Source organism: Arvicola amphibius, chromosome 11 (genome assembly GCF_903992535.2).
Source record: "Arvicola amphibius chromosome 11, mArvAmp1.2, whole genome shotgun sequence".
Lineage (NCBI taxonomy): Eukaryota > Metazoa > Chordata > Mammalia > Rodentia > Cricetidae > Arvicola > Arvicola amphibius.
Window position 1 is genome coordinate 101345048 of NC_052057.2, and position 24710 is coordinate 101369757.

The following is a 24710-nucleotide window of genomic DNA, read 5'->3' on the forward strand; positions in this document are numbered from 1 at the left end:
TTCACTGAAGTGCGGCAGGATATGGTGGCACACACAGTCCGATTGGGTGACCTTGACATCTGTGCTGCTTTTTTGTTCCCCTTCACCTCAGGCAACTATTGAGGTCTAATTTGTTTTTCTACTTTTGGATTTCACATAAATAAAATCACATAATATCTATTTTTCTGACATTTATTTCCATAATAATTTTTTATCTGGAGACACATTCATGTTGTAGAATACAACAATGTTATTTCTTTCTATTGATCTGTAATATTATATTTCTAGGAAATACCAGAAGGGTGCAGTTTTGTTCTTGGGTTGGTTGTTTTAACAACAGGTCACGAGGCAGATAAACTCACATACTCAACATAAAATAAAACCACTGTCAATACTAAGACCCTTCCCAAAGAAGAGAGGTCACTAGAATCCCCAGGGACCTTCCATCCATCCTATTCTGCCCTCCTATTCTGCCCTTTATAGTCTAAGGCCCTTTAAGACAAGCTTTGCACATACACTCATTTTATATTCATATATTCCTGTGACTTTTTTTTTTTTGGTTTTTCGAGACAGGGTTTCTCTGCAGCTTTAGAGCCTGTCCTGGAGCTAGCTCTTGTAGACCAGGCTGGTCTCGAACTCACAGAGATCCGCCTGCCTCTGCCTCCCGAGTGCTGGGATTAAAGGCATGCGCCACCGCCACCCTATTCCTGTGACTTAACTCTTTTTTTCCTTTTTATTCTCACTAACAAAGAAATACATGTGTGACTATCCCAGCCTCTGTCTCAGCTGACCAGATGTTTTTTCTGAAGATGTTCACACACTTCTTTAGAACATGATCTGTGAAGCTATTGCTACTCAGCATTCCCTCCATCAGCTCCCAGCTTCTTTTTTATATTGGGAAAAGAGGAGAGCCTGGAGGGCAAATTCTCTAGGTGAAGTCCCAGAGGAAGCACTGGAATGCTCCATGATGCTGGTAGCTCATTAGAGAGACTCCCTGGGAAAGATTTTGAAAGAAAGCAGGAATTACATGTAACCTCAAGAGAACAGCGTGTTTCCCAAGGGAGCTCGCTGGCACATAAAAAAAAAGACATGCTCAGAAGAAGAGTCAAACACTCTTGACATCCAGCATCTCTAGAGCGCACTATCCCCAGCTGAGAAGAAATGGTCGTGTAGACTGCCCACACAGTTGCGTGGAGTCTTTGAGGGATGATGTCCATGAAAGCCTGTGGGCTGCTGGGTGCCATGTGCAGATTCTACCTTAAGATTAGACTTGCGCCGGGCGGTGGTGGCGCACGCCTTTAATCCCAGCACTCGGGAGGCAGAGGCAGGCGGATCTCTGTGAGTTCGAGACCAGCCTGGTCTACAAGAGCTAGTTCCAGGACAGGCTCCAAAGCCACAGAGAAACCCTGTCTCGAAAAACCAAAAAAAAAAAAAAAAAAAAAAAAAAAAAAATTAGACTTGCTTTTCCTTAGTGGTTTGCAGTTTTTCCCTACCCCTCAGTTATTGTTTAGTCTGGTTTTGCTTCCAGTGGTTTGACAACTGTTGTCAATTTTGCATCCATCTGATGGTTTTTACTTAAAAATCCAGATCTGCCTCTGAATTGCTGTCTGCTCACTTGCGTGCATATATCTATGCACGCCTCATAGACACACATCAAGCTGGCAACAGGAAGGAGAGTGAAGTCAGAGGGGGAGTGGAAGTAACCAGAACAGATATCTGGGGAGGAGACCGAGAGAAGCAAAAACAGAAGATGTCGGCATAATCTTTGTTTGCCTTTCATACTGCTGTCAGTATCTCTTTCCCATGAGGAATAACACAGGGAAAAAGGAAGGAAATTGTTACCTGAGCAATTACTGCATGCCCTATACTACAAATACCTCAAATTGCATGTTCCTAGGGCACCCAGCGATATTTTGTCTTCATTTCATTGTTCAGGAAATTGAGCCTCAAAATATATAAGACTCAGACACCTTCACCTTCTACCATTTCCTAAGAAGCCAAAGTTTTAGGCATAGCTGTAGTGTGAGGTGGAGGCGAGCCAGGTAAAAATGTTTATGTAAATGCTCTGTATGGTTTGAAAAATTACAGGAAAGATTTAACATTAGACATATAAACAAAGGAGCAGAATAACAAGAGAAATTATAGAAAGATGAAGATTAATTCAACACAGGCAGAGAAGATAGTAAAAAAATTTATGACTCAGGTAGGAAGTAAGAAAAGTAGACAATCTTTCACAGGAAAGTTTTAATGGAAAGATAGATAGATAGATAGATAGATAGATAGATAGATAGATAGATAGATAGATAGATAGATAGATAGATAGACAGACAGATAGCTAGATAGACAGATATTGCTTGTGAGCTGTTTAAGCCAAGTAAATAATAATGACATAATTTGACTATGAACATTTTAAGCAAAAGTTAACCATCAACCACTATGGGCTCAGTGCTTGCTGTGTTTGGTATTCAAGAAGCAAAATAGTCTAAGTGATGGGATTTTGAGGGTTTTAAACTCTGCCTGTCCAAGCTGGAGAGACTAGTAGCAACTCATTCTTACTGTTGGAAATGGTTGGCTGGATAAACAAAAAGTTAGACACAGGTCACACCCAGGTCACTGCCAGATACACAGCAACCCTCGTCCTATGTTTGTTGTGATTATGAAGTGACTTACATTTATCACACTATCACAAATCTGTATGGTTAAAGCTCCCAATCCCATTTGGCAGCTGAAGAGATGAGCTCTGTGGAGTGGGCCGGCTGTCCCCAGCCACCCAGTAAATTCGCCTCACCAGGACGTGCAGTGTGCTCAGCACACACCTCAAACATCCCTTACTCTTGGTCCCCCATAATTCCAAAGAAATACGTCACCTTCATGATGATATCAAGGACAGTGGCCTGCCACACTCAGAGATGACAAGACAGTGCCTGCTGGAGTCTGACCCTAATCTCTGCCCCTCCCCTCATCCTGCAGGTAATGTGGTGGTTCACAACGTCCCACTGGAGTCTGACTCCAATGTCTGTTCTTCCCCATCCTACAGGGAATGTGTGTGGTTCATAACTTTAAAGGAACGCAAGGCTCGCCTTCCAAACCCAAGCCTGAGGATCCCCGTGGCGTGCCCTTGATGGCTTTCCCAAGGATAGAGAGCCCTCTGGAAACCCTAAGTGCACAGGTATAGTAAAGTGACTTTAGCGTGCAAAGCCATGACCTTGGCACGTTGTCTGTTTAGCCCTGAGGATGTGCTTATTTTTGTTCAGCTTAAACCCAAGCAGCCTTAGGGTACTTTGGCCTCTCATGTACAGTCAACATTCATGAAATTTGAATTATTCATGGGAAGTCAGTGTGATTAAGAACTGAGTTGTTTCTTGTGCAGTTCCATTTCCCTTTGTGACAGAGTATAGGGGTCCAAGTTTGGGGGTAATAGAGAAGTTCAAGGTTCACAAATTCCCCTTGTAGCATGGCATAATGTTTGCATGGAGCTTGTGCAGGATTCATAGGTGCATTTATTTCACTTCACTTGCGATGCCTATGGCTGTCATGCAGGACTGTTGAGGGAATGCTGACAGAGAAGCAGTGCTGTACACATTCAATTTCCCAGATACTTCCATCTGTGACTGCACAGATACATGGCTGCAGGATCCATGGATAGATGGAAGGGTAACTGTGTTTGGAAGGATAAAGATTGTGTTCCATCTAGTGACTAGTGACAAGCTAGAGGTACAGAAGCTGTCCTGACAGCAATCACAAAGTCAACACAATAGCACTTTTGGTTAGGTGTTCTCCAGCAAGCCCTTCATCCATGCGTGAAGTCTAAGCAGTAATTAGGCACGTGGCTTTAGCTCTCCAGAACTGTGATAGCTGGGAAAAGTGGAAGAAAGCTGTCACAGTGTGCTGTGCTGAATGATGCACCGTGGAAAAACACGTTATGATAAATGCCTACTCTGAGAAGACAGGGAAAGCCGTGGAAAGGGCCATTAAAGAAGCCTAGACAGACAGCACTCAGGGCTTTTGCCATGGCAGTCCCAGGAACATCAAAAGATATTCTTATGTGAACAACAGCGTATAGAACAGGCATTAACCAGTGCCCATGTCCTTGATAAGGACTAAAATACCCGAGTCAGCACTGTTAAACTACTTACCCCAGGCTACCCAGCTGGTTTGTGTGTGTGTGTGTGGCAATGAATAAATATTCTTAAGTGAACAAGAGAACAGCATCTTTTTAAAAGTCTTTCTAAAACATTCATTCGAACACCCTTCTTTTCAGGCATCTGGAATCCTACTAAACAAAATGTTTTCTGTAATATTCTGCTCGTCTTGAAATACAAGGGATAGCACTGTACTTCCTGTTGGAATTATCAGCTATTTCTCACTGGTTAGATATTGACTATCACAAGCTCTTCTCTCTCTTTTGAGCTTTAATGAAGTCTAATTTCATTAGTTAACCGGGGGGGGGGGGGGAAGCAATAAAACTCTTTCTCATTTTGAGAAACTATGTATTTTACCATTAAACCCAGCACCAAGCATATTTGCCTTCTATTTCCTTATCTCGCATTTTAATAGTCTAATTAGAAATTAACATACGGGGATGTTAATATCTGATGCTCTCTTCAGACCTCTGCAGACATCAGGCATGTACTTTGTGCACATACAAACATGCAGACAAGCATTCATACACATAAAAAGTACATTTAAAGAGAAATATTTGCCTGGTCTGGTCTAAGAACAATGTCATCCATCTGCCCATACCAGTTAGGTTTTAGCTTCTGTCTGTGGCTTTTCTCTTTTTTTTTCAAGACTATTTGTAGTTGACTAGGACAACAGATCCCTAGGACATATTAAGGTTTCACACTGAAAAATGAAGTACCAGGCCCTTTCAGATATGATTCTTCTCTATATAAATAAAAGATACTTTAGTATCTACACCAAGAATAGCAGTAAGATTATAAATAAATTCATTGTGCCCTACAGGTTGGAGCAGAACTTCCCCCAAGCCTGACTCTTTGTGTCTATGTATGTGCCTCCTTGTCTAGATAGGGTCTGAGGCCACATGAATAACAAGCTTGGGGAGAAGGTCCTTCTGGGTCCATTACATGATTGCCACTTACAGTCAGACAGTGTTCCCTCGTGTGTGTGCCTCGTGCAATTGGGAACCTATAAGGATCTGGATTCTATGACCCATGCCTTACGTGCTCTGTTCCCTGACATTTACTAAGTGTAATACAAATGCTGGCTGGATGGAAGCAAGCCAGAACCAAAACATCAACTAAATACCTCAGCCAAACAACCAACAGCCTCAAGTCAGACCAGAGTCACTAGCTCTGCGATTGTTATTTCCATGACAAATACAGACTTGAGCGAAGCAATGAGCAGAACTTCCGTGGGTGAATTACAATTAGGCTACAGGAAACTGTGGGAGATGCTGAACATGCGGCATGGTCCATGCCAAGGCTAGGAAATTGGAGAAGGCAAACATTGCTTTTACTAGAAAATATTTCCATAGAGCCGGAAAGATAATACCCGTTAGTTGTTGTTCAAGAAAGAGAAGTAGCAGACAGTGAGAGGCCTTGTCTCTTGTTCTCACAGTACCCTACAAAGCAGCAGCTTCTACTGTAAACTCTGGCCTTGGGTGTTGTACAGGAGTCTCTTACCCAGAGAGAACCCCGGAGACACTCATTTTGCAAGACTAGTTCAGGCTGAGAATACAACTCCTGTAGCCCATTTTTGTACTCAGGCCTAAGAGAGGCAGATTTTCAAAGGGAAGTTTGCTTGAATGAAATATGAGGCTGTGTGTATGACTGATCTCCCAAGAGTCTGTCTCCAGTGTCCTAAAACAAAGATCCAAAAATCCTCTAATAATGAAGTGAAAAACCACAATTTCCTCAAGTATTTCCCAATTCCATGGGACCATAGCTTAGGTGTCTGAGTTTAAACAAATGACAAGACTTTGAAAACCACATAAGCAAGTTTTGTGAACAAAATGTGACAGAATTACAAGGAAAACTACACACATCTGGAGTAGTACACTCCAGATACTCCAATTTCAGGAATAAGCAACAGAATGCAAGAAAGATATAGATGTCTAATAATATTCATTTCATCATACACAAAACTTTCTCCAAACACATAACATGTTTTCATATGAATATTAAAATAATCATGTACAAGATCAGGAAGCAAGTCTTAAGAAATTTGAAGGTCAGGGAGATGACTTAGGAGATAAAGGTACTTATCATGAAACCTGATGAACTGAGCTCCCGGGACTCACATGGTTGAAGAAGAGAACTATCTCCTAAAAGCTGTCCTCTGACTTTCACATGTGTGTGCTCACACATTTGTATACACAGGTACACACATACACACATACACACACACAAATAAAATTCAATTTAAAAATATGGGAAAAGGCATTTTAATGGTTCTTCATCATGTAGATCACATTCTCTATAAGTTAACTGAAGTTAACCCCTATATCCACTGGAAAATATTAATTTTTCCCCACAGAACTCATAACTCAAAGAATAGGGAAAGTCATAAGGGAAAGTTTAGTTGATATTCAGTATTTAAAATATTTCAAAGGTATGGAATATAGCTGTCACTTTGAAATCTTTGAATACTTACATTAAAACAGTAGAAGTGTTTACATGAAGAAATGATTCTATTTTGGTTGGAAATGCTGAAGGAAGAAGTAACGGGAGTTGAGGGGTCTTAGAAGAATACATTAAGGGGAAATAAATACTTTGGTCTTTTATTGTTTAGGTAGGTGTCATTATTTGTTTGAGAGGCAACATGAAGTCGGGTGGGTAGAGAGGGAAAGGATCTGGGAAGAACTGGAGGGAGGGGAAAATACGGTTTAAATACATTATAAGAAAAGTTTAAAATATTAAAAATTTTAAAAAAATCAAGAGATCGACAAGCTTGTCTAAAAGACATTTCAGGAATGGTGAGAGTGTGCGGAAGTCAGTCCGCTCAGCTCTGACGTTCTACCTGTTGCTTGCTCTACAGAATCACTCGGCCTCCATGACGGAAGTAACCTGAGATGAATGAAGAGAAGCAGCTGTATTTGGTTTCTTTCTTTTTTTTCAACAACCTTCCAGTTCACTACTTCAGAACACACAGTGACTCAGTCAAACTGTGAAGACAAGTATTATGTTTATCTAGTTAGAAGTTAATGTTTTGTACATTTTTTGTATTAAAAAGTGATGTAGCTTGCCCTGATCTTTTTTTTTGTCAGCTTTAATATATTTATGCCAGAATTTTAAAACCAACAAAGTTTTTCTCTCGTTCAAGTGTGCATTGAAGAATCACATATATTCAATGGTTGATGTTGTTTTGTGATATTTGTACACAAATCTTTTCTCAGTTTTATAGACAGAAATAAAGTGAGCGACCCACTTTTAACCTTTATTACCACAGTTGCTGCCTCCTCCAGAACCTCTGAATTTTAATGAGAGTTAAACTTTTGAGTGACAGGAAGGACCATGGTGGTTAATTATAAATTTCAAAATCAATCATGGAGGGAAAATATTTGGCGAGAACAGCATGTTCTGTTCTGTTCTGTTAATAGTTTTTTGCGTTCCAAGTTAAAGTGACTGCGGCATACTAGTGAAGATTTACCTACTTTACCAACTAATACTTAGTTTACCAACTAATGACACAGACGCCAATATTGCAGGGGGTGTTTTGGTTATATGACTCTTTCTTAGTTAATGTCCTTGCCCACCAAAGGAACTCAAGGTCGGTCTGGAGTTCTGTCCTTGGGCGGACAGGTGACCCTGTAGCCTTCCATCCAAAAGAGCAGCTAGCACCAGCCTTTCCTGCCAACTCAACAGTTTTGTATTCATACTGTATGGACTTTTTATGAAAAAGAATATTTTACAGTTTGAACAGTATTATTTTACAGAAAGGATATCAGAGCATCCACAGCGTAGCACCCAGATCAGCATCTTTACTTGGGAGCTTCTAACTGTTCCTGGGCTTTAACTGCATCCCGTTTTCTAGCATGGTGATAACGTGTCTCTCCTTTGAGAAGGAGTTCCCTATCTGTATCTATCAAAATGTTTTCTTGACACATCCATGTCAGCTCTTCTTAGCTTTTTTTGTACATATTTTTTTTTCTAAATAGAAGAAAAAAGTTATCATAAAATATATTCTGACTCATGTCCTTTGTTTGACCATTCACTCAGTGGTGTTTGAGGAACCATGGGGTGATCCGCAAGGGTTTGCTTTTCATTTCATGTGCTGATATTAAATGAACCCAAATAGGAGCGTGACTGAATGGTCATTCGGAGGGAGAGAAGAGAAAGAAGTAGGGAGAGAGAGTGAATGGGGATGGGTATGCAGTGTGTGCATGCATATGTGTTTAGATAAAATGAAAGAAGTCTTGAATTTATTAATATATTCAAATGTACTTCCTGGATTCCAAGTGTGATACCTTAGTCTTCAGGCATGCCCTGGAACTTCTGAGTTTTCAATAAACACTTAATCTTCTTTTAGAAACAGAAGTTACCTCTGCTAAAACTTTCCTTGGCTCCATTTCCTCAACAGTTTCCCTAAACTCTCTTAGATACATTCATATATATCTTCTAAGAAATGTCTGACTAAAGTTGGAAAAAAGAGTGAGTAGTTGGGCTCTGTTCATCCCTTATGCTAAACTACCTGCCACGCATCTATAATGCAATCTGTTGTTTTCAGTGCAACACACCCAGGGACAAGATACAATACACAAAGCTAAAACACTGTGACATATACCAGTCTCAGCACTGTGGTCCTGCTCTGCCTAGTTCTTGTTGCTATTCTTTCTGTTATATGAAGATGCCTCTGAACCAAGTTAAGTTCTTTTTGGTGTGATATGTCTACTTCGATGACCCATGAATGCTATAGAGGAATGAAAATCCTGAAAGAGAATTATTTGCAAGCTCTTACCCCTCTCTGGTATGGGAGGTCCTTCTGTCTATGCGTTGCTCTTATTGGTACTGAATAAAGAAAGTGCTTTGGCCTGTGTTAGGGCAGAGTAGACGCTGAGAAACGTCACATGTGCTCCTCACTGTGGAGAAACACCAAGAGAATAAGCATTACCCTCGCAAGACGGCTCCTCAGTGCTCAACATGGCTTCCTCACCTCAAGGTTTTATATGTTGACATCTATAGCATGCTACATGTACAGCCTTCGCAGGAAGCTGACTAAAGCCATGGCAGAAAGATGAGGGGGGAGCACATTTTCTCCAGAGCTCCCCATGTTAAACGAAGCGTTAAAGCAGACTAAATCACTGAGGGGAAATAGTTGCTAGCATCAAATTCTAAACCCATAAAAGTTGCTATTAAAGAGATCAAAATAGAAACGTTTTTAGATATGCAAAGGTCCAGATTTTTTTTAAAAGGCTGTAGCAGCGAATAAGTGTCGCAGCTATGGTTAAATAATTATTTACTCTTAAAGTACAGTAATAATCTGTAAATGAATGAGTGTCATGGAGAAGATAATTTTGCTTTGGGGGCAGAAAAACAAATGCAAATATACAATTTTCAGATCTTTATTATGAAAAATGGGCAGATATACATAAAGGCAGATAGAATATTATAACAGAGCTTATTCAAGACACCATCCAAAGTCTTTTGCAGTAATTTTGATTTTTGCAATATTTCTGACTCCTATAATAATACCCACATATCAAAACTGGCCACTGTGGATTACTTCAATATAAGTCTCTAAACTTTTATGTAACCATAATAACCATCATCACGTAAAACAATGTCATAACAATTTCTTAGTGTCATTTCTTGATACCATTTAATATTAATTTATATTCAAATTACTCTAGGAAGACATGAGTCATATTCAAGTTATTCTATGGAGTAATGAAAAATAATGACTTAAACATATGAATTAGACAAAAAAAGTAATTATGAGATATTTTTAACATCATAATGACCATAGTTAATAATAACATTATTGTATATCAAAATCACAAAGAGAACAGATTCAGTACAAAAATATCATCAGTATGTGAGGTGATATTTAAATTAGCCTGGTGTGATAATTCCTGAATAAATACATATTATTGAGACTCAAGGAGTGGCAGGTTTACAAAAAGAGCAGAAATAAAATTACCCTTCAGAAATGGACTACATTAGCAGAGAGGGCAAGGGAGGCTTGCTTTCAGTTAAAACCTGAAGAGGCACTTTACTAAAGAGGGCCAGCTTACGCTAACAGAGAGATACCCTGAGAAGCACTACAAGGGGCAAGGTTCCATATAAATCCCCCAAACAAAGAGCTACCCTTGTTTTCCTAAGTTGTGGAGGACAGGTGGGACCTGTTATTCCATGTGATTTAATTCATGTAACATTTTACCATAGCCTATATGCTTAGTACCCAGTAGATCCATAAGCCTCTCCTGCAGTTTTGGGGGTGAGGGACTGCGAGGCTTCAGTCTTCTTAACTGTCTGTTACAGAGAGGAAGGGTGTAAGAGCAGGGAGAGGAGCAGTGGGCGGGCCTGAGGCCACACAGTCTTTCTTAACTATCTGTTACAGAGGTAGGGAGCATAGAGGCAAGGAGTATATAGGGCTTCAATTGGTGGGGGCCTGATTTTTCCAGGCTGGGGACTTGGCCTCTTTGAGTGAACAGGGGCTTAAAGTGGCAGGCCACGATCTAACATATACAACAAAACATTGCACTAATGTCACTGTTAGCTATTAAACAAATGTTTAACTCATTCCCCCCCCCAATTTCTTTTTACAGTGACTCTGCTCAGATACAGGCCTTTCGGAGCATTTTTTAAAAGTCTTCTATAGTCCTGGACTTAATCTTCCTAGCCTAACTTAGTGGTACCCATGAAATTAATTGCGGAAGTTCTACAACAGTTGACCTACATAATAACTTGCAGTTTGGACTTGTTTACTCATGGTGACGATTAACTTGCTCTCCTGGTGCAAGGCTAGGAAATGATCAAAGGCTTGATTAGGCTAAAATTCAACATATTGGAAAGACTGGCTATTAGCAGCATCAATACCCATAACCTCCTCCCATGAAGGCTGTCATGTCAAACTGTCCCTCTTCACTGATCCTTGTGAGTGGTGGGTCTGGGTAGGGCCCATTTGATCCTTCCACGGCAAAGTGGCATTCCTCCTCTTCTCTTGCCCCTCCACACTATGGCCTTTTGTACTTTGGTAAACTGCCTTTGTGTCAAAGAGGAGCAGAAAGTAGAAATAAAAATAAAGAGAATACCACATATCAGAAACAACAAACAACAACAAGAAAGAAAGAAAGAAAGAAAGAAAGAAAGAAAGAAAGAAAGAAAGAAAGAAAGAAAGAGGGAGGGAGGGAGGGAGGGAGGGAGGGAGGAAGGAAAGAAAGAAAGAAAGAAAGACAGGAGCGTGAATTAATTTAACTTAAAACATAATAAACTAACAAATACATTTTAAGAGATTTGACCAATAAGTGAATCAAAGGTCACCATTTGAAAAGATAAGATAGGGAAATATCTATGTAAGTCAGACTGGGAGAAAACAGAAAACAGATAGACAGCAATCTATGTAAAAATGAAATACGAAGAAAGCATGTTCTAGAGAGCAGGTGAAATTCTGTAGAAATACAAATAGTGGCATTGGCTCCAAAAGAAACCTGAGCATCCTTGTTAATCAAGGCAAGAATTTCATCTATTCAAACTAAATGAACATACAGAAGTAATGACTGATGAACGAGACTCACCAGACAAGGAGAACGGAAGAGGAAAGCATCATGAAACCATAGAGGAACTCACTATGAAAACCAGAAGAGCTGACTCTGATGAGCAGAGAGCTATCTGCCAGACACTGTTGTAATCAGACATTTCTCTCCCACCTGCCTGTTCCTAAATACCTAGGGCCAGCTTCCCAAATAATTGACTCAGAGACTTAACATTACTTATAAATGCTCGGTTGATAGCTCAGGCTTGTTACTAGCTAACTCCTTCATTTTAAGTTAACCCCCATATTCTTATTTATGCTCTTCCACTTAGTGATACCTTTATTAGCATGACACACTTGTCTCCTACTTCCTTTGTATCTGGCAGGCAACTCCTGACTCCACCCTACTCCTTCCCATCATCTTTAATTTGGTTGCCCTGCCTATACTTCCTGCCTGGCTACAGGCTAATCAAAATGTTATTAAACCAACTTGAGTGACAAATCTTAGCAGTGTACAAAAGGATGCCATAGCACACTGCTCTAAAGGCCTTGTCTGTGTTAACTCACTCATCTTCAATAAGTGCTACAAAGGCTCTTGATTAAATTTAATTGTATTCTTAATTAAAATAATAATATATACCAAGAATAAAGAGAAACAGCCTACTTTTTTAAAAAAAGCTATCTACTTGATATCTACAGCAAGCATTATGCTTGACATGCTAGAATGATCATTACAAGCAACAAAAATCCAACTTAAAACAGCTTAAAAGAGAATGTACTAGAAAGAAGTTGGCAGTTTTAGAGACTTCATTTTGAATTGGAAATGCCTAGATCAAATGAATCCTTAATTGGATATATATAAACAGTGTTTATCAGTTTGCAAGAATATCATAATTTCTGAATACCAATATATTCTAATATATAAACTAAAATTTAATCTATAAAATTTCAAACCACATGCAAACCTGTCAGAAACACCTCAGACGCATATGTGTCCTGGTCTTTTGTCTCATTTTCTTCCAGTTGAATGGGAATAAATGTGATGTAAGGAATACTGTTCCCCATCCTTACCCTCGAATCCCTAACTAACTTGCTATTATTCTCACACAAATTCCACCCTCTTCTCTAACTCACTTCCTGAACCTTACCTGGGCATGGTCACACCCTTTGCTTAGAGTTTGCTTCTAGATGGAGAAAGGTGTTGCCTGAAGAACTTCTGGATCTCTCTCCATGAGTGTTCCTGAGCTGCTGCATGAGCAATGGAATCTCCTCCCCAAAGCAATGGGTTAGCCGAGTCAGAGGTCCAGGATGCAAAGCAACAGGGAGAATAGGGTGGCTCTATGAGGTGACCTGCCCCAGGGTATGCCAGCATTCTTCCATTGCTTCTCCCATGGCTCTGGAGCTGGTCCATAGCCCTCTGTGCAAATGCCTTGCTATCCAAACATTTATCATTTTCTCCTACAATGAAGAGGATCCACCCTCGGGCTTTTTCCACAGGAAGTATACTCTGTGGGTTCAACCTATTCCAGGGGTCACCTAAATAGGAAAGGAATTGTACAGCCCCTGAAGCATGAACTTGGGTGTACTCCAGATTCCATTGGCTGGGTGGCACAACCAGATCCCGATACCTTAGTGGAGTGCCTAAGATGCCATTGGGCCCATTGATACAGACAGTGGCAACCACCTGTTTCAGATAGCAGGCCATGGCCAGTCCTATCTCTGCACCTTTGCTCACGGAGATCACACCAATTCCTGGTTGTTGGATCTTGAACACAAAGCAAAAAGAAATCAGGTTACATGTTGTACTCTGGAAAAAAGCTCTCCTGAAGGAAGACCGGGCAGTCAAAACAATAAAATTCTGGCACTACAGTTTTCCAACTAGTGAGATCCAGAGACTACTACCTATTTAATAATACCTACTCAGAGCTTATCATTTTGTGGGAACAATTGTATCACTTACCTTGGAATAATCAAAATAAAACCTCATCAGATTCTAGAGATAGGGGGTTTTGGCACAGTCCTATAATCTCAATACCAGGGAAACTGAAATAAGAGATTTTTGAGTTCCAATCCTGCCTAGGCTACATAGGGAGACTTTGACATAAGATAAATAAACATTTTCACACCTGGAAAAGTGAGTGTCTGGGTCCCATGCTGGTCCCATACAAGCAACAGACCTGTATGACAGAACTTTAAGTCTCTAAAGAAAGAAATTGAAAAAGATAGCAGAAAATGGAAAGATCTCCCATGCTCTTGGATAGGTAGGATCAACATGGTAAAAATGGCAATCTTACCAAAGCAATATAGATTCAATGCAATACCCATCAAAATCCCAGCACAATTCTTCACAGACCTTGAAAGAACAAATCTCAACTTCATATGGAAAAAGAAAAAACCAAGCTAGCCAAAACAATTCCTAGCTAGAAATAGCTAAATCCCTAGCTAAAGATAGCCAAAACATCTCCGAACTGCCAAATTGGGTTTTTGTTTGCAAAATACTCATGAAAAAAAAGAATTCTAAAACACACACACACACAAAAAAAAAGATAGCCAAAACAATCCCTAGCTAGAGTCTGGAGGAGAGGGGTATGGGCAAAGGGGACAGGTGTGGGGAAGAACATGAGGTATCAGGAAGGTTGACTTGGGGGAATGACAGAGAGGGAGAACAAGGAAAGAGATATCTTGATTGAGGAAGTCATTATTGGATTAGTCAGAAACCTGGCACCTGAAATTCCCAAGAATACACAAGATGACCCCAGCTAAGAATCTAAGCAATAGTGGAGAGGGTGCCTGAATTGGCCTTCCCCTGTAACCAGATTCATGACTACTTTGATTGTCATCATAAAATCTTCATCCAACACCTGATAGAAGCAGAAACAGAGATCCACAGCTAAGCACTGGGCTGAACTAACTCCTAGAGTCCATTTATAGAGAGTGATAACATTAGAAAGAAAAAAATAAAAACAAAACAAAAAGCTGTTTGGAACTGGAAAGGCAGCTCAGTGAAAGAGTGCTTGCTGTAGAAGACCCAAGTGTATCCACCAGGACCCATGCTTAAAAGACAGGCAGGGGTAGTGTTGCCCTGTTATAGTATCAAACAATAGGGATTTGCAAACAATGCAAATCCCAGGAGCTCACTGATCAGTCAGCCTCTGCTTGCTCAGTATCAGGTCACTAAGAAGCCCTGCCTTAAAAACAAGAAGGATGTTTTAAAAAAGGAAGGGCATAAAATTTGACTTCTGGCCTCCATGCACCCAATACACACACACACACACACACACACACACACACACATGTATCTATGCATGCAAACACACAGGGGTGTAGTATATTGCTAGGTTCTTTCAAATATTTGATAAGTAGAATTATTATGTACATATTAGTGTACAGCTAGAAGGGTTACCATATATGACTGGCCTTATTAATCTAAGAGCTAACCCTGGAAGCAATGAAGGAAGACAGAGAAAAGGCTTCTTCTCTGTAGATAGCTGAAATACTCAGTTCAAGAGAACAAGGTGGATGGTCCCAAAAGGAAGTCTTTCTCTCAGTCTGGTGGACTGAACATGCAGCAGAAAGAAATCTGACAGATGGGTGAGGACAGATAGAACATTCTGGGAAGACAGCAAAAACAGAAAATGCTGTTCTCTCCTTGAGCAGCCAGGCTGTCCTTGTCCATGGTCAGAGTGAACAGAAAGAGCGCTAGGGAATCAAAAATCACTTGATAGTTGGAGCAAAAACACTGTCAGACTGTGTCACTTTCTGGCATCATAGTTTTGATACATTTCATCTGAGTAAGCTTTCAGAGAAGGAGGAGGAGGAAGGAGGAGGTAGTGATGGTGGAGGAGGACGAAGATGAAGAAGAAAAGGAGGAGGAGGAGAAGGAGAAAGAGGAGGAGGAGGAGGAGGAGGAAGAGGAGGAGGAGGAGGAAGAGGAGGAGGAAGAGGAGGAGGAGGAGGAGGAGGAGGAGGAAAAACGAGCATTACTGCTGTTACAGATGTTCAGATGCCCTAATCTGAAAAGCATGGAGCCATAGTGTTTCGGGTCTGGAGTTTTCAGACTTTGAAATATTTGCACAGACTCTATTGGCAGATAAGCTTCACTGTAAAAATCTAAAATCCACACAGTAGTCCAAAATAACTTTTTGAGATTTGTGTTGATGTTCACATGTTTTAAATTTCAGATTTGATTCTTAAGTTAAGAATGCTCAACCTTCCTTTAATCCCAGCACTCAGGAGGCAGAGGCAGGCAGATCTCTGTGAGTTCGAGGCCAGCCTGGTCTACAAGAGCTAGTTCCAGGACAGGCTCTAAAAAAGCTGCAGAGAAACCCTGTCTCGAAAAACCAAAAAAAGAAAAAAGAAAAAAAAAAGAATGCTCAACCTTGGTATTTAGGCTATGAAGCTAGTGTGTAATGTTAGATGGGATGGTGCATATCAGATATTACTAGTGAGTGTAGTGCTTAATAGTCACTGAGCAAACGCAAGGGTAAGGGCTGTGCCTTTATTATTTTACCTTTGTTAGCTTGGACAGAAGTATCTAATATTTGAGGGAACATTGTTTCTCTACAAAATGATAGATAATATTAAATTAAGTAGTATCTCGATTCTCAATTCTGTGGATATCATATGGCATCTACAGTTCTCTGTCTCTTCAGTCACCCAAATATCAATACTTTGGGACCTTTCCAAGTGAACTAAGTCACAATTCCATTGGTATTTATTTCCTAGGAAAGGGTAGGTTATGAGGTGTACTCATCTGTCCTCAAATTTTAATGTGTATAAGAAACACAAAATGCTGACTATTAATTAGGGAATGGAATTTTGCCTTTCTATCAGATCTCGGGTGATGCTGAGGCCACTGGACCATGGCCCCCATTTCATTGCTACAGAGATACTTACCCATGTTTTCTAAAAGGACCCCTCCTTTCCAAATTTCTCTCCTGAGCCCAGATCCTGTCATTGGTTAGTTACTTTTGTCCACCCACTCCCAGCTCTTAAAATAACGGAAGAGCTAGGTCAGGAAATCAGGTTATTGCACCAAGTCAGTTTTGCTGCTAATTACATTGTTCTCCTGTGCTTCCACTCCAGTACTGAACTTCTGCATTAGTCTTAGTCTCAGATCCTTTAGTGTAACCTCCGCTAGCATCATATCATGTAGAGACCATCACTGATGTGTGAAAACATCAACCTCAGGGTTCAAGATCAGTGGCAGATTGAACAGTGAAGAACCACTTACGAATGTATTACAAGAGCTTTAAATGTAGCATGTCTTGGCTTTTCCCACTGAAGAGAATCACAATATGGGCTCCATGTATTTATTATCTTCTATGTGCCAGTAAACAGGAATTACTAATCAGCCCGACTCTCCTATCATTCTTAAAATGTAAGCTGTGCTCTGCCCAAGGCTGTACTAATTAGACCAGACACTTGTGGGTTTGTCTATTCTATGATTTTTATGAGATGAATCAAAAAGTATTTTAAGTACCTTGGGATGAGCTCGTAGGAAATCAGCGGCTTCTTCAAAATACTCCAAGTCGGTCTCCAGCAGTTTGTCAGGCAGGTCTTCATAGGCAAAATACGCTAAAGCCAGCACTGCAAAGCCACGGGAAGCCAAAAGACTGGCACGGAATTCAATTAGACCTCCAATAATCCCAAACATGTCAATAATTCCCGGGAAAGGACCTTCTCCTGGGAGAAAAAATAAACAAGGAAATGGGATCAAAAGAGAGTTAAGTACAGCAGGAAAAACAAAGGCATGAGTTGCATACAGACACACACCCTGGTGCACACTCTCATACATGCTTACACATGCATGCACACACACACACATCCACATGAGAGTGCATGTTTAATTCATTTGAATTGTTATTTCTATTGCAGCTTCTGAAACTGGGGTTGCAGATCCATATGGATCCATAGAAGTGAATGTGGGAGAAATTTGACAATAAGAAATGATTCGAACATGCAGTGGACAAAATTTAACTCAAAATAAAATGAGAAGTGGTCCCAAGGTATTTCTGCTGATGCCTGCCAGACTTTGCTTTTCCCTGGTTCTGAAGGAACCGCAGGCACACCTCTCTACACGTCCCAGAATAGCGCTAATCCCAGATACCTGTGGCCTCAAATGCCGGGAGTCAGAGTCAAGCTGATTTGCTGTGTGTTATGAACCACAGTGTTTTTACTATATATGCAGGGTTTTGTTCATATAGATACATAGTGGTTTCATGACAGAAAACAAGGACTTTTAATGTGTCCCTCCGGCCACTCTTCAACTTGTATCAAATTTAAATATTCCTATTGTATACTGTAAGAATGTCTGATTTTTAAAATTGCTCTTTGACTTACTATCTTGAGTTTCATAAAAACTTATTAAATGAACTTTGATTTAGAATGAGGATTTTGACAAGTTTTTAAATGCATTAAGCATACATATGACATTCTGCATATTTATATGAAGCAGATTTCTTAGCATTGACAACTATGGAAACCAAAATATCAGCCAGTCCTGAAAAACAATGAAAGTAATCTAACCATGCTCTATAATCTCATATATTCAACCAAAGTTTAATTCTAGGCAAGGCCATTCATCCCTTCAACATGCAAATTTATTTTCTTCTTTAATAAATGGTAATATCATGTGTACACCAAAGAACTGTTTTAAAATCTTTTCTATGCTTTATTATCAGTAACTGTCTGTTTTCTACACCTATTTCATATATTTATATACCCAGGGTCATGTTAAAATTACTACAGCAAGGATTTTTGGAGCCCATTCTCTATGGAAGGATACCTTGCTCAGCCTAGATGGGGGGGGGGGGAGCCCTTGTTTCTGCCTCAATGTGACGTGACAGACTTTGCTGCCTCCCAAGCGCATGGGGGTAATATGGGGAAAAGGTGGAGGGAGTGGGAGGAGGGGAGGGAGGAAACTGGGATTGGTACGCAAAATAAAAGATACAGTAAAATTTACTACTGCAAAGAAAGAGGTAACAAGTAGAAAAAAAATAGGTTCTGTAACAATGAAGATTATTCTTACCTGGAGGGAGAAAAAGGGCTCCGCGTATGCGCCCTTCTCGGATCTGCTTCCGCTGAACCCCAGGGCCTACAAACCAGCGCTGCACTATCTGACTGGCCTTGGGTCTAATTGTGGCTGAATCATGTAAGCAAACGGAGTCATACAGGTCCAGAGTGATACAAAATGGGCTGTTCATCACCTCTTTCTTCATCAGCCGCCGGAAAGGCCGCTTGGGCTTCAGGGACCAAAAGAGGCCCATTGGATGAATTCCTACATAGTCACCCCCCAAGGCTGCTGCCTGCTCCAGGTCTACCTCTCCAGCCTCATTGGCCTTGTAGAAGGCTCTGGATTGGAACAGATTCTCCTTCTCATCCTTCAGTGTTGCCTTGATGGTCACTGTCTGCAATGGAGGCAGACCAGTTGCTCTGATGGACACGGGCTCATCCACAAGAGCATTTGAGGGGGTGACGATGAGCTGGATCATTGGCAAGCTGGTGAGTGGACCAAGTGGTGCTTCTTCACTGCTGTGAGAGACGAAACTGAGTTGGAGACTTAAAGTCCAAGGAAAGACTGACATAAGGCTGCCCTCAAGTCTGATCAAATGAAACTTGGAAGGACTGTAGTGTAAAATGTGTAGACCTGGGAGGAAAAGGGAGAGGAAGAGAGGGGAGGAGAGGAAGAGAGAGGAAACACTGGTTGTATAGTACATTGGTGGATTAAGCTAAGTGGCCTGGTGAAATCTGGTAAGTAATGGAGAGCAAAACAGCGAATTCAAATGAAATATGACCCCTGAGATTCGTATCTTGGCTATTATAACACTGTAGTTTTGTGGTTTGAAAAACATTGGACGTTAATGCTGTAAAAGTATGCCTACCATGGGGTTTTTGTGAGGTGTTAAGAGAGGTAGCACATGGGATACAGCTCCAAAACAGTACATCTCTCCAGCCCATTCCAGTCTAAATTAATCAAATCATAAGTAATCTATCACAGTGGTGATGTAACTAGGGCCACCAAGTCCCCTTTAAAGGTTCCTGGTTTCCTGATAAAAAGAATTTTAAATGAACACAGAATTGGAGTCAGAAGGAGGAAGAGCATCCTTGAAAGGAGACTAAATACAGAGAAATAGAAAATTAGACTTTTAAAATCACACTTATCTTCTCTCTCTCTCTCTCTCTCTCTCTCTCTCTCTCTCTCTCTCTCTCTGTGTGTGTGTGTGTGTGTGTGTGTGTGTGTGTGTGTGTGTGTGTGTGTGTGAGTGTGTGTGCTTGCATGTGCATGCCTGGGTGTATATGTGGTCAGAGGACAAACCATGGGAGTCAGTTTTCTCCTTCCATCATGTGTGTCCCAAGGACTATACTCAGATTATCAGACTTGAAGGCAAGCACTCTTAACCTACTGAGTCATCTTGCTGCCTGGGAAGTTACACTTTCTAATAAAATAAAATTAAAAACATTCTGGAAAGACAAGGCAGGAATAAAGGAAAAACAGGAAGAGTGCTCTTCAGAGATCTGTCCCTGCTAGGTGAACGTTTCTTTCCCACGATTATCAGTTCCCAAGTAATCACTCTGGTCTTCATATTAATTATAAATGTTCGGCTGATAACTCAGGCTTATTACTAGCTAACTCTTAAATTTAAATTAACCCGTATTTCTTATCTACTCTCTGCCATAGGGCTCATGGCTTGTTACCTCATTTTCTACACGTCCTGCTTCCTGAGCATCAGGCTGAAAACTCCTCAGTCTGCCCTTCTTCCTGCCAGCATTCTCCTAGTCTGGCTCTCCTGTCCAACCTTATTCTGTCAGATATTTGCCAATAAAATCTTCTTTATTAAACCAATCACAGTGACATATATTAACTCAGTTTAATAATTGTTCTATAATGATTAGTCCCTTGCAGCTTTAATTGGAAAAGTACAAAATTGCCCTCTTCCAAAAATGACCCAGACCTTGGGCATAAAACCAGTGTTCCACCCCTTAGGACTAAGAGAGAAAATATTTACCTAAGTATTGTTTGGTTTATAGTCAAACATAATAAAGCACACCTGCAGTCCCACCCTTTGAGAGGTAGAGGCAGGAGGATCAACACAAGTTTGAGGACAGCCTGAGCTACATAGCAAGTTCCAGGCTAGGTTGAGTAGTCACATAGTAAGACCTTGGTTTTTTTCTGTGTCTCTGCCCCTGTCTATGTCTCTGTTTCTGTCTCTGTCTGTCTGTCTGTCTCTCTCTCTCTCACACTCTTTCTCTCTCTCTCTCTCTCTCTCTCTCTCTCTCTCTCTCTCTCACACACACACACACACACACACACACACACACACACACACGCACACGCGTGCATACACACACAGATGTATATATGTGTATGTATATACACATAATCTGGTTGTCTTAGTTAGGGTTTCTATGCTGTGAAGAGACACCATGACCATGGCAACTCTTATAAAAGAAAACAGTTTCAGAATTTTAGTCCATTATCATCATGGTGGTACAAAGGGACATGCAGGAAGACATGGTGCTAGAGAAGAAACTGAGAGTTCTACATCTTGATCCACAGGCAACAGGAAGTGAACTGTGTACCATACTGAACATAACTTGAATGAAGGGAACCTTAAAGCCCACCCCACAATGACACATTTCCTCCAAATCCATACCTACTGCAACAAAGCCACACCTCCTAATAGTGCCACTCCCTTTGAACTTATAGGGACCAGTTACATTCAAACTACCACAATAGTCTACCTTTGTATGAACTGAGAGTTCCTGTGTGGTATCGAACACACAGTGTCACTTAGACAACAGGAATATTGTTTATTTGTTGTTATCAGCATGTCTTTTAGTCTTGTGCTAGGAATGGATAACAGTATTTTGCGGCCATCCACTTACGTTTGGTTTTATTATCTTCAGGCCAGAATGGAACAGCTAATTGTGTTCACTATCCTCAGTTTACTCTTTGGCTTTGGGGCCCATCTAGAGCCTCTGGTTCATGTTTAAATTCACAATTAGTCACAAGTAGCAGGTTGATCTTTATCACTTGTTGAAAGGCCTGTGTTAGGTTTTGGGTTTTGTTGGTTGGTTGGTTGGTGTTGAGATAGGATCTAATCAGCTCAGGAAGGTCTTAAACTCACTATGTAGCTAAGGCTCGCCTTAAACTCCTGATCCTCTGGCCTCTGCTATCTCCCAAGAAACTGAGTTTCTTTTTAATATAGCAGTGGAAGGACAGTGCCTGAAACACCACACACACACACACACACACACACACACACACACACACACACCTTAAAGAAATAGTTCTTTTTCCTTGGCTTTTCAAGTAGCTGAATATTACACCTGCCAATGAAAAAAAATCATGTTTTACATACAAAGTAACATTTTCTCCTTGGCTATTTCCTATTTTACATTCTCTCCCCCAGAGAAGTGTGCATCCAGGCTTTTCTTTGCTTCTGTGCTGACAGAGGTTTTTCTACTTAACAGTATAAACCTTTGTTTTGTATTTCCCACAAAATAAAACGAAGGACCGCTGTAGAGGAGGCCCTTCCCGCTACACTTCCCTTAAAGATGCTGCTGCTGAATAACAGTTCCTACAGTGCCAGAGTCATGGACACTTCCTATTGGACAAGCTCATTTGTCCTTCCCCTTCCTATGAGCCTGCTAACTCCTTCAGTGAGACTAGCCAGAACGATCACCTACCAGGCAGTCCTTTCTCCTTAGGCTATCTGACTCCCCTGGGAGCTAGAACAAGAAACGGAGGACCGTTTCTCCCCTGCAGCAGCATCACTGGATAATCTGGGGACTGTGTCCTCTTCCTCTCAGCAGAGAACATTAGATCATCCCTGGGCTCATCAGCTTGCAGGACATGCATGTATCAGCCTGGGTTTATGTCTTTCTAACTAGAGAACAGAAGATGGTTTGACTGGTTGTTGGTTTAATATTTTACTTTGATTCTGAGAGCCAACTATTTTACCTACAGAGCCATAAGACAGAGTTTTCTAATTTCATTGTTTTTTTTAGGAAGCCCTGAAAAATATTTAGTGGCATACTGTTATATTTCACAGTATATCTACAGGAAAGTTTACATTTCAAGTTTTTCTGATCACATCCTTCAATAAACAGGGAGTAAATTTACTGGAAGAAAAAGCAAAGCTCTCTTTATTTTTGCCTTTGATCTACCCACAGAACATTGCTCAATGTCTATTCTTTGTTATTTTGGAATGGAATAATTCCTCTCCTGATAAAGCCCTGGATAAACGGTTCTCATTTAGAAGGTTGTACAGGTAAATATAAAAGGAAAGAGATGCAAGGAGACGGGTCTCAGAAGGCTATAGTCTGTAAATGTCTATCTTAGAGATAGAGCTGTTGTGTCTCAGCTATTGAGTGTTGATATTTTATCTTTTAATTTTTCTGGAGACCCTATTAAATACTTTAATTCTGATTCTAACTTGCCAGAAATTACATATAATGGTCAATGTTCTCCTAAGATTACTTTTCTACCTTTTACACTGAGGTAAATGGAAGGACTTAAATTATAGTGAAATGTTATATGTAGAAGTTGTCCTAAGAAGAACTATGTGGTTTTGAAATAAGCAAATGTGTGAAATAAACAGAGAAGGGCTTGTTGATCAGACAACTGAGTATGCAGATGAATGGTGTCTCGGGTTTTCCAACCAACAAAGAATGCAAAGGTTCATGTGACTGGTAATCCTATAATCATAACACCTGGAAAGTGAGCTAAACAAAGGCACCATCACAGGTGGGTAAGACATAGTGTATGTCGGTAAAGATGTGGTAGGAATTCAAGCCAATGTTCTAGGGTTTGTCTTTCTGCAAATGATTATCAGTTTGGCAGACCTAACATATAATCAGGCCTATTTATTGTTTGTTCATTATGTAACACTCCCTTAGAGATCCAATAGACACACAAAAATATCCAGTATTAAAATGCAAATACACACACACTAATACTTTATACACTTCAGATTCAACTAAGGGTCTGAAGAATGTTAGTCTTTCAAAAATATTGCTAGGGTTTCTGCAGGGGCTTTTAATATGTGTGTAGGGAGGCAGGGACACATATTCAACTGATTGTGATGCTGGCATTCACAATGATGGACAGTGTCTAAGTAGCCCTGTTAGTGATTTCTCTATAGGGCTCTCACCTGTCAGGGTCCGATGCTAGCCTGGAACTTCAATTATTTCTCTCGACCAGACCCCAACATAAACTATCTCTCTGGACTGGCATGGAGGCATGGAAATAAAGTCACACATGGTTTCATCGGGAGGGAGATTCTCAGAGATCCCTCATGATATCCTGAGTTCATATCCTGAAAATTTTCTCTCGTTTATTCTCCAATCTTTATACCAAAACTTAACTTAGGGGAAATACATTAGCATTCTGTCTCCTAGGTAACCAGGTGAATGGCTTTCAGTCACATCCACAACTACCTGTCTGCTGTGTATGCTAGCTGTCAAGTAGATTTGAATTAGCATCTCTATCAGGCATCCTCCAAATTGCAAAGGAAGGAGCAAAACATCCTGACCTTTTGTTAGGTTAGTGACAACCTGTCTGGAAGTTTACATGACCCTTCTCAGGTATGGCCTATGGCTTGATAGCTTGGCTGTCACACCATGTGGAAATATGGGCCTACAATTCACTCTCTCTTATTAATTTTAATAAAGCTTGTGCTTCTGCAACAGGACAGAATGATCACACCTGGCTTGGGCAAAGACCTCTTCATTTACCCAAATTTTCCCATCTTTGGAACAAGCATTCATATATACAAGCTCTGTCTTAGGCATCTGGGAATAAGAAGCTGCAAACCGTCATTGACTGCTGATCTCTGTGAAGAAAAGTGATTAATGGAGAGAGATACTTTTTGAGTTCTATGTCTTGGAGCCATTCTTTTTGTCAGCATTAATTATAATGCAGGATTAATTATGATGCTTTATGAATAATCATGCTCCCAAAGGCTATAGTCTCCTATTTAAAGGAGAAGAGAATCACCTGAGTTGACAATGTTTCTTCAGCTAGGTTAGAGCACCTCTTAAATCTTTTACGTTGTAACAAACCTAAAATT

At 40.5% G+C, this 24710-nt stretch overlaps 2 protein-coding genes across 4 annotated transcripts in view; one reads left to right on the forward strand and one right to left on the reverse strand.

The window, feature by feature from the left end:
• Positions 1-7642, forward strand: part of Plppr1 (phospholipid phosphatase related 1) — a 133582-nt gene extending 125940 nt beyond the window's left edge. For both annotated transcript variants that reach the window (XM_038347220.1, XM_038347219.1), the window contains exons 7-8: positions 3017-3148; positions 6979-7642. In XM_038347220.1, the coding sequence (XP_038203148.1) occupies positions 3017-3148; positions 6979-7011 (165 nt within the window). In that variant the 3' untranslated portion in view covers positions 7012-7642. The remainder of the gene's footprint in view (positions 1-3016; positions 3149-6978) is intronic.
• Positions 7643-9486: 1844 nt separating this feature from the next.
• On the reverse strand, positions 9487-20483 carry LOC119826151 (acyl-coenzyme A amino acid N-acyltransferase 2-like). 2 transcript variants are annotated; one of them, XM_038347214.1, is made up of 5 exons: positions 20332-20483; positions 18665-19167; positions 17117-17319; positions 12783-13399; positions 9487-11145 (listed from the first exon to the last, which is right to left on the reverse strand). In XM_038347214.1, the coding sequence occupies exons 1-4, from the start codon at positions 20334-20336 to the stop codon at positions 12806-12808; spliced, it is 1305 nt and encodes a 434-aa protein (XP_038203142.1). In that variant the 5' UTR covers positions 20337-20483; the 3' UTR covers positions 9487-11145; positions 12783-12805. The 2 variants fall into 2 exon arrangements, with proteins under 2 accessions (XP_038203142.1, XP_038203143.1); XM_038347215.2 differs by lacking the exon at positions 9487-11145 and having other exon boundaries at positions 11317-13399; positions 18665-19164; positions 20332-20457.
• Between the last annotated feature and the right edge of the window lie 4227 nt (positions 20484-24710).